The following is a 9950-nucleotide window of genomic DNA, read 5'->3' on the forward strand; positions in this document are numbered from 1 at the left end:
TCGAATGTTTAGTTTGCGTTGTTCAGTTTCCGCAGACAAATATAGGCTAATGCGGGATTAAAACTTAGCACAATGGCGATTCGTGCCTTTAATAGTTTTTATTGAGTCAGATATGACAATTAATGTTGAAATTTTTGGTCGAAGCGGGACGGGATTTAAATGTACCGACAACCCGCTCAGAAAATACAACGGAAAGTTGCTTTTATTAGATGCATTTAAAGTGGTAAGTGAAGAGTTTCGACTCCTTTAGCACCGCTGCAATATTTTCCACATAATTAAAATACATAGAAACTAAATTATATTACGCATAATACGTTTTGTGACGTCATTATAAATCAGACTTACATACTGGAACAAATTACGTCATAATTGCTAAAATAATGACCATGGGTATAACATTGGGTCTGGTGATATTTACAGCATTTTATAAACTGGGGTGACCAGGTGACATTTTACGTTATCGGACTCAAATTATTAAATTTAAATAGATTTTACCCTGCTGTTAGGTGTCTATACAAACAAGCAGAGCCAAAGTATATTGCATTCACCACATTAATCAATGAGGTTCCCTATGTTTGACAACTATAAGTGTAACTGTATTTTAACAATGTCACCCCAGATTTTACCCTGCTGTTAGGTGTCTATACAAACAAGCAGAGCCAAAGTATATTGCATTCACCACACTAATCAATGAGGTTCCCTATGTTTGGCAACTATGATTGTAGCTGTGTTTTAACAATGTCACCCCAGATTTACTACAATTAATAAACGTGACGCCTATACGATTATGACGTCATAAATGGTTAGTGCATTAGACCGGTGCCCCACAACCGACGCAAACTTTCTCTTGCATTAGAAAACAACAAACCAAGCCGATGGGAAACAGGAATATTCCAAGACAGACACCACAGCATGTGAACGTTGTTGTCACACCAACCGCTCTGTGACGTAATAATGGTTAGTTTTGTACAATGTTGCGATGAAACAGAACACCCGTGTTACGACTGCCGTTGCCCCCCATGCGAGGATAAATAAGTTACATTCATAACGCTTGATCTTGATACGGTCTTCATATTATAGTTTATTAAAAACAGCAAAGTCAACACTTCGCATTCTGAATTAATGTAACTTATTTAACCTTGCATGGCAGGGCAACGACAGTTGTTATAACATGGGTGTTCTGTTTCATACACCTCGTGTTCGCTCACAAGTTACCATGTATGTAACTTGTTTACATTACGGGATATCGGCAGTCGCTTTATTACAAAGTAGAAATATCTCACCCACAACGACGACATCCACCGCCTCTAACAACGACGATCGGTGCTTGTTGTTGTTGTTGCACTTGTATATTCGGGGGTGGGTAGCCTGCTTGTGGGGGTGGGTAGCCTGCTTGCGGGGGTGGGTAGCCTGCTTGCGGGGGTGGGTAGCCTGCTGGTTGAGGTGGGTACCCCTGGGGTGGGCCCGGTTGTGGCATTTGTGGGTTCGATGGGGCGTATGGTGGTGGTTTTTCATCCATCTTTCTGATGCAACTTTGGGAAATCTTACAAGTGAATTTATCAACCTTCCGGAACTAAAAGTAATCTAATATGATATTGGTACTGACGTACTGTATTACATAACTCATCACTGCTGGCTGTTTTAAGCTTAAGGCACACCTGAGACCTGGGATGTAGGTCTATTACCCCAACACCCAGGATGCTAGTAATTTCCTACCATCTAAATTTCACTTGTTTTTTAAGAATCCTGACAAACAACTGTCTCAACCAATATACCATGTCTGTCGTTACGTTTGCGGACAAACAGACACCAGGTGTGCTGAGTGGTTAATAAATGATAGACAATTTGTAATTAACGAGTAAACGACTTCTTTTGGTTCTAATACAGCAAAGGCCATAATTTATATATTTGGATTGCAGTCAAGCTTTCTGTTTTATAAATTGGTTTAAAGATATATTTTATATATTAAAGTGTGACATTTGATTATTGTGATGTACTTTTTAACCTAAATTAAAGTAAAAGCTGGCTTCGCATTAGACAGCGAGCGTAAGGTGTATGAAGTCACCATTTATGGTGTGCAACACATATATATTCACTTTAACAAATATTTCATATATTCCTGTTTAGGAAAGACAAAATATTAACATTAAATACAAAAGAAAAACGATTTTATTTGATCTCACAGACTTACTTCTGTGGCCTTGAATATTTGACATGATTCAAACTCACATACTCGTATATTAACCATCGCTAACACTGTGGGTTGGGTGTTGGAGTCATGGGCACCAAACCTGGGGGGGCACGGTGGGCAGGCCAACCCCCGCTTATCTACACTGCATTAATCAGTAAACATTACAACCAATAAGTTAGATTTGTTTCATAGGATTGTGTGTTTAACTATCCCTGTGCAAGTGTAGGACCTATGATATATGTTGGTGGGTTTGAAGTTATAAAATAACCAGGGGTGTTTTATCGGGAGCAGTCGTTCGTGTCTCTTCGGATGACATAAGATTTTTATTGTTGTCTTCTTTAACGAAAGCGAACACAACATAGATACCTGGGAAATATAACAAATATTAAACACTAGGTGACAGTGTAGTTAAGCTCTTTATCACCACATAGTGGCGAGCTGGGTTGCTAACACATGGCCACATGGGGTCAGTAGATACACCATAATTGTAAGTGGTCGTTATGGGTTATATAAATTGTTCGCCATATAGAAAAACAACAATCACCAACAAAGTTACATACGTGGTAACCTGTTAGCGGGCACGAGGTGTATGAAACAGAACACCCGTGATATATTGATTGTCGTTGCCCCGCCATGAGGGAAAAAAAAATTACATTCATTCAAATTCACATCAGATAATTGATTATTTAGCTCACTTGCCGCCTCCCATTCTGTTTTGGACAAAGTAGCAACCCTGGTTTTTGAACCTGGATACTTCTCGTTTATTCTATCGCACTCCAACTGCGCATGTTCATAGTCTCCTTCTACGGCGCTGTTCAGCGGTTCTCCGTTTGGGGGAAACACCTGATTACCAAGATAAAATGAATTAGCTTGGGATATAATGATGTATTGTGACATCACAGATGCTGTTTATGCCAACATAATGCTTAATCTAATCATCATAATTTAAATAAATGGTTGAGAATATGTTGGAATATCTATGCATCACACTTATTATTTGACCCAGTGTTCTTTTTTATCTAAACAGCTGCACAATTTATAGACATAAATAAATTAGCAAACTTATTTTAGCAATTAGTTGTAAATCCACTGATGATCCATCTACCATGCATATTGTAACACAAATGTTGCCACTTCTGGTGCAAAAACATAGGTTTTATTATACCGATGTTTCTGCCCTGATGGTAGATGAGATAAATAACACAAACACATAAAAAAAGGATCAAACCGCCAACACCTCTAGTGACTTCATTCGTTGTATTAAGCGAAAATTTTCTTTGGGTCGCGAATTTTCCTCAAAGAATTCTGAGAATGTTTTCCATTCCACAAGCCTCATGTTGTGTTTCTTACATAATCTGTGAAGTGGCATAATTATTTATAACTGGTTTACTTGTTGTGGGCGTATGTGTCCTTAGGCAAGACACTTAACGACAGTTGCTCTAACCCAGTGGTCACTAATGGGTTATCCAGGCATACAGAACAATTTTCAACCATATAAAAAACAATCACCCACAAAGTTGCATACGTGGTAACTTGTAAGCGGGCGCGAGGTTTATGAAACAGAACACCCGTGATATAACGACTGTCGATGCCCCGCCATGCGAGGATAAATAAGGTACATTTATTCATATCTCAAAATCAACAGGATTACAAAACAGTAATGATAATTACACCCGGCGCTCCCAAGTCTTTAAGACACGCGGTATTTAACAATGGAACACAAGCCCTGAGCGAAGTATTTAAAACAAGATCGTACGACTCGTTGCCCCACACAAGGATAAGCTCCACCCTTCCTACCTGACTAAAGTTTCCTTTTTAAGCAGAAACTCGGGACAGTTAACAACATCGTGGAGTTGGAAAATATATTTGCACGCAAACTCAGGGAATTCTTCCTTGTTTTCGAATGTGACATCATAGACGTTGTTTCCGAATGAAAGACCGTCGGATTTTTTGACTGAATTACTGAAAATTAAAACTACTTTGTTGAAAGAGTTTTTGCACAAGCAAAAAAATGAACAGAATAATTATTTAATAATACATTCTATTTTATACGGGTGAGGTCCTACAGAAAGGCATGCCATGGGACCTGGGATTTATCTCAGAGTTGGTCCATTACCCCAACATTGTATATGCACATTCTATTCTATATGGGTGAGGTCCTACAGTGAGGCACACCATGGGACCTGGGATTTAGAGCAGAGTTGGCCCATCAGCCATTACCCTAACATTGTATATGAACATTCTATTCTATATGGGTGAGGTCCTACAGTGAGGCAAGCCATGGGACCTGGGATTTAGACCAAAGTGGGCCCATTACTCCAACATTATATATGCACATTCTATTCTATATGGGTGAGGTCCTACAGTGAGGTATGCCATGGGACCTGGACTTTAAACCAGAGTTGGCCCATTACCCCAACATTGTATATGCACATTCTATTCTATATGGGTGAGGTCCTACAGTGCAGTGAGGCACGCCATGGGACCTGGGGTTTAAGCAAAAGTTGGCCCATATAAGTATTTTGCCTAAAATGGTATTTTTGTATAATTTTAACCAGAACAACAACGTACATGAGCTTCTCCGAGTTCACAGTCGTCCCGAAGAAGTAACCGCCCTCCTTAAGATTGTTGCACGCGTTCTTTACCATCGTCTCAGCTTTATCCTCGCTTTCAAACGTATAATGGACAACAAACTGACAACTTGTAATATCGAACATTAAATTTGTATCTTCCAGTTTCTCTTTTAAGTTTTCCTGTAAGAGTTTGTACATACTGTTAAGCTACAATGCTGCTGATGTATCTTTTGATGAAGGATCCTACACAGATGGTTGATTATGTTTGTCCTAGCGTGCCTGCATCTAAACTAGAGGGGGTTGGTGCTGACAATCCTACTATGGAGCGCATTTGTCCTTAGGCAGGTAACTGGTAATTGGGCACGAGGTGTATGAAACAGAACATCCGTGTTACAACAACTGTCGTTGCCCCGCCATGCGAGGATAAATAAGTTACATTCATTCAGTTTAACTTTGAAAAAAAATGGAAACCAATCCTTACAGTTGATGAATCGGCCACGATGAACTCGGCCGAGAAGAATTGTCTGTTTCGGTTCCTTCGTTTCAACAAGGCGTATCGTTCCTTACATTGCGAGACCGATGTTTCAGCTAAGTCGGTGCAAACCTGTGGGGGGGGGGTTATTGTTATATGGTAGGGTGGGGTACCATTATTGCATAATATCCTGATTGTGTTTTAAACAATTAACTTTTGGTTTTATTATTCTTTGATGTTCTTTGTTTACTACCAAATTGAATGAATAAATAGAATAAAAAGGTGTCCCATCTTGCCCCACCCTACCATTTATAAACAAGGGTGGAATCAGCACGTCACAATTCCCAACTTATTAAATCGTTAATACAAACTATAATACCAATGACACTATATATACATAAAGTAAGTTACAAACGTAAGAAGCGGTTGGTTATTAATTATGTCCATGGAACTTTTAATAAAAATTCCCCAAATTTGTTACGACACCACTGTATGACATCATCATTGAATGACATCATCGTTAACTCACCAGGTGTCGAGGTCTAGCTTTGTCCCACTTCAACACATCTCCTCCCTTCCCACATCCAAGGTCCAACACAACAGGATGCGCGACACCAACGTGGTATAATGCGTCCGTGTATTTACCTGCAATATGCGCACAGGGGCATTGTTAAAAGCAGTTACACCTAAGTACCCCAACACCCAGGCTGCTACCATCTAGACCCCGCCGAGGCAGTTTATAGACACCCAATAATAGAGATTCTATTCTGTAAGGGTGAGATCCCGATATGAATAATATATTATTAGGTAAAGTCATGGAGGTACGCCATGAGACCTGGTATATAGCACAGAGTTTAAATATTAAACTTATCCCTCATATCAAGTAAATATGATATATCAACTTTTTACAAACTGGATTTTCTTTATAGTTTCTAGAATTTGCAATAAGTTTGTGGTTGTCGCTGCCTATTGCACACGCATACACAACCGATAACCCCACAATTTGTCTTACGTATTAAAACTGATTTTGTCCAGTTGTTGAAATTTCTCATGTAAAATATTTTGCTGTTTCTTCGTTCCGCACAACTTGTGTTCCCACGTTTGTTGTAATGTTCGGCGACCTATGGAGGAATAAATAACAATATTTATAAGGGTCTGGTGCTTAGAAAACGTAACGAACAAAAATCAGCCCAGATCAAAATACTGTATTTTTTTTACACAAGAATCGTTCAACTCTACGAGCACCAGATCAGGGTCAGATTCGCCCGAATTTATTACACTTAATTTTATTACATTAACAAAAGTTAAGAAAACATCAGACAATGGATAAAAAAACAACAATCATTAAGTTAAAACAATGTTTTAATGCTGTAGGTGAGGTAGTGATGTTGTATTGTGTTTTACTAGTATTGATTAATTACCTGGGTTACTAGCGGTTATTGATTTATTAAAATAGTTATTTTTCGGCTTAATTTAGGATCAGAGAATGGTAATTATCAATCCCAGTTTTAAACACATCGCCAAAGTATGTGGCAACGTACCAGCTTTGAGTTTGCATGGTCACCATCTGCCTCTTTTTTTCTTTTCAAATCGCGATTTTCTTCATAATTTTCAAGTTTTCTTTTATTTGGGGAAACAGTATTGACAGATGCATGATGTCTCTCCATATCCTAACCCGCAAGCTGCAACATATGTGTCAACATTGATTTGTGAACACATTGCTACTGATTATTGGGCACATAATTGAGTTGCAGTAAAAACAAATAAACATAATCAGTTCAAGATTAAATTTTAATGAATTGCTGAATATGCAGGGCTGTCAAATCACAACAGCGACATCATTTGTGTGGATTGTAGCCAGGTGTTAGTCGTAGAAACAGTATATATATTTATGAAATAAAACAAATAAAATTGCAAGATTTATTTTAATGCAGTAACAGAAATAAAATTTAGGTTTTATTTAAATTTTGTGACACCATTATTATTTTTAACTGGACAGAAAACTATTTTTGGGACCGTGGGACCAACCAACTATGTCGACTATTATTTCAACTACTTTGGATGTAACCACGTTTCCAAATAACGAAACCAGTTATACATCTGACGGTCCAATATGGGTTGTGACGGTGTCTGTTATAATTGTGCTGTTGGAGTTCACGATATTCGTGTTTGTTTCGCAAAGCTCGTGGAACTTGTATCGCAACAAGAGGAAAAATCGACATCGGACCAACAACTTGTGGGAATTTATGAAATCGTTGCCTCCATTAAAAAAAGTAAACAAATGATATAAATGTTACAAGCGCAAAATTGCTGTTGAAAATCTGTGTTTTTGACAGAAATTTAACATTATACAGATGTTGGTTATTTATAAATTTGCCACAGCACTGGTGAATATGCCTAAAGATATTAACTTTACATATGTTTCATTCACATTAATTGGCGAAACACTACAAGCAGAAATAATTATATTTTATTCTTATTGATTGAGTATTATTAATCAGACAGCATAATATTTATTTTTCAGTGTTTCCTTGCGTCAAACTTGATAATACTGATGGATTGCTTTATATTCACGGTGAGCATCACTGTTCCGCTCAACTACAACGAGAAACTTTGTTCAATATTTCTTCGGATTATTGGAGTTACATTTTATACTCTTTCTATGAATACAGTTTATATTTATCTGTGGGGACGACAACATTACCTGCACACTTCACCAGCGCTTCGGGTAATTATTATTTACACGCACATAATATAAGATATATATTGCAATCACATAAACCGATGCTACCAGGAATATTCTACTTGTTTTCCAAAGCAGCTCATTTGGCATTTTGAATGGCAACTTTCATATTATCTTACTTAATTTAATTTTTTTGTGCTAGTGAAGAATCATCACCTACATTATCTGCTAACCGCCAACACTTAACTCCCAACCTGGCAAACACCAGCCTGTAACGATCGAAGAATTTTTCACAAGAGCCTATTTTTGTACATTTTTGTCAAAGAGATAAAATAACAGCTAGGGTACCAGCTACGACTAACAAGAATATATTATCTACCACACCACCACAGTTTAAAATAAAACTTTTTAGAATTAGAAACTTGGCTACTGGCTATACTCCATTTTTAAATATCATGTAGTAACGAATGTAAAAAACACACTAATGAAATTCGCACGACAATGTACATTACATAATTCACCATTTCAATATTCTTCGCCTTTACCTGTACAAAGTTACGAACTACTGAACTACAAGGCTGACAAATATTTTTATAAACAAGAAATTAGACACGTGCTTATCAACCCCACCCAGCGGATATGTACAACTTTAATTATCACACGCATGGTGTCGCTACTTTCTAAGGCAATTTTCTCCAAAATTAAAGCCCTCCAATTAAAAATTGTTTTCATATCGTAGTTTTTATTTAATCATTTTTTACGATAACGTAGCTTGTACCCATGTTATAAGGACTATCGTTGCCTCGCCACGCGACAACGAGTAACATTCATTCAATACTGTAACATTCACTTTTCTTCGCAGGCAATTCTACCAAAGTGGTTTCCCATACTTAGTAAAGCGGCGTTGGTGTTCACAATATTATCTGATGTTGCCAAACTAGTCATAAGTTGGGATCTACTTGGGCTCGGAACACTTGTGGAATCGGACTATCATAACCAAACATGTTACCATAAAAGTAAGAGGACAAGGAATTTATAAATGACTGAATGAATGAATAAATATAACTTATTTATCCTCGCATGGTGGGACAACGACAGTCGTTATAACACGGGTGTTCTGTTTCATACACCTCGTGCCCGCTTGCGAGTTATACCACGGATGTAAACAGTAACACCATTTTAAATACTTAAACACAGTAACCATTTTTCCTCTTACAACATTAAACGACAAACTTCCCGTCTTTTGCAGAATCCGCCGTAACAGTGATACCTGCAGTTATCATGTCTACCACCGTATTCACACAAGCTATGTACACAACTTTGTTTTGTGCAACACTGAAATATTATCAGAAGTCGAACAAGATGGCGACCAATGGAAGCAATTTGTTGTAAGTTGAAATATATTACGGTTACGTCATTGAATATAAATTAATGTAACTTATTTATCCTCGCATGGCGGGGCAACAACAGTCGTTATAACACGGTGTTCTGTTTCATACACCGCCTCGTGCCCGCTTACAAGTTACCATGTATGTAACTTATTTATCCTTGCGTGGCGGGTACACACGCCTATAGTGGTATATATAGAACTCTAACCTGTACAACAAGTTCTATATAGTTCCAATATCTGAACGAATACTTTTGGATAAATATTTATATTTATCTGTGCATGTTATAAATACATCACAATTACAACGTAATATTTGCCGCTTATATAACAATACACTTTCATTCCCCAGCCTTGCCGCACAGTGTGTACGATGTGTCCGCATTGCAATACTATGCATGTTCACCGATACCTTGACCATATTTATCCTTCAAACATTGGGACCCATTATCCCACAAGTGATCATACAGGCTCTCACCAAGGCTGATCTCTGCTTCAACTTGATATGTATGCTTCTATGCTTTAGTTCGGTTAAAACGTAAGTTGGATTTAAAACCCCGTTTATTCTTTCACCATTTCTGCATCCGCATCCCCACGACTCTGAAATATTGACAGTTGTCAAATATAACAATTGTCGTTGCTCC

The 9950-nt window shown here is 37.8% G+C and overlaps 3 protein-coding genes across 5 annotated transcripts; 1 reads left to right on the top strand and 2 right to left on the bottom strand.

The window, feature by feature from the left end:
* Window positions 1-125: 125 nt before the first annotated feature.
* Window positions 126-1817, bottom strand: LOC100181651 (brain protein I3-like). The gene is made up of 2 exons (XM_002127488.4): window positions 1284-1817; window positions 126-941 (listed from the first exon to the last, which is right to left on the bottom strand). The coding sequence occupies exons 1-2, from the start codon at window positions 1517-1519 to the stop codon at window positions 812-814; spliced, it is 366 nt and encodes a 121-aa protein (XP_002127524.1). The 5' UTR covers window positions 1520-1817; the 3' UTR covers window positions 126-811.
* Window positions 1818-2095: 278 nt separating this feature from the next.
* On the bottom strand, window positions 2096-6981 carry LOC100184027 (mRNA cap guanine-N7 methyltransferase). The gene is made up of 9 exons (XM_002127673.5): window positions 6778-6981; window positions 6249-6357; window positions 5766-5881; window positions 5246-5368; window positions 4763-4944; window positions 3989-4153; window positions 3429-3546; window positions 2887-3034; window positions 2096-2557 (listed from the first exon to the last, which is right to left on the bottom strand). Exons 1-9 carry the CDS (start codon window positions 6901-6903, stop codon window positions 2448-2450), a joined length of 1197 nt encoding a protein of 398 aa, XP_002127709.1. The 5' UTR covers window positions 6904-6981; the 3' UTR covers window positions 2096-2447.
* A 254-nt stretch (window positions 6982-7235) lies between these two features.
* LOC108950526 lies at window positions 7236-9892 on the top strand. 3 transcript variants are annotated; one of them, XM_026839365.1, is made up of 5 exons: window positions 7236-7509; window positions 7761-7964; window positions 8782-8935; window positions 9169-9307; window positions 9659-9892. In XM_026839365.1, the coding sequence occupies exons 1-5, from the start codon at window positions 7270-7272 to the stop codon at window positions 9846-9848; spliced, it is 927 nt and encodes a 308-aa protein (XP_026695166.1). In that variant the 5' UTR covers window positions 7236-7269; the 3' UTR covers window positions 9849-9892. The 3 variants fall into 3 exon arrangements, with proteins under 3 accessions (XP_026695166.1, XP_026695168.1, XP_026695167.1); XM_026839367.1 differs by having other exon boundaries at window positions 9766-9883; XM_026839366.1 differs by having other exon boundaries at window positions 9777-9882.
* Window positions 9893-9950: the final 58 nt, after the last annotated feature.

Source organism: Ciona intestinalis, unplaced genomic scaffold, assembly GCF_000224145.3.
Source record: "Ciona intestinalis unplaced genomic scaffold, KH HT000208.1, whole genome shotgun sequence".
NCBI classification, from domain to species: domain Eukaryota; kingdom Metazoa; phylum Chordata; class Ascidiacea; order Phlebobranchia; family Cionidae; genus Ciona; species Ciona intestinalis.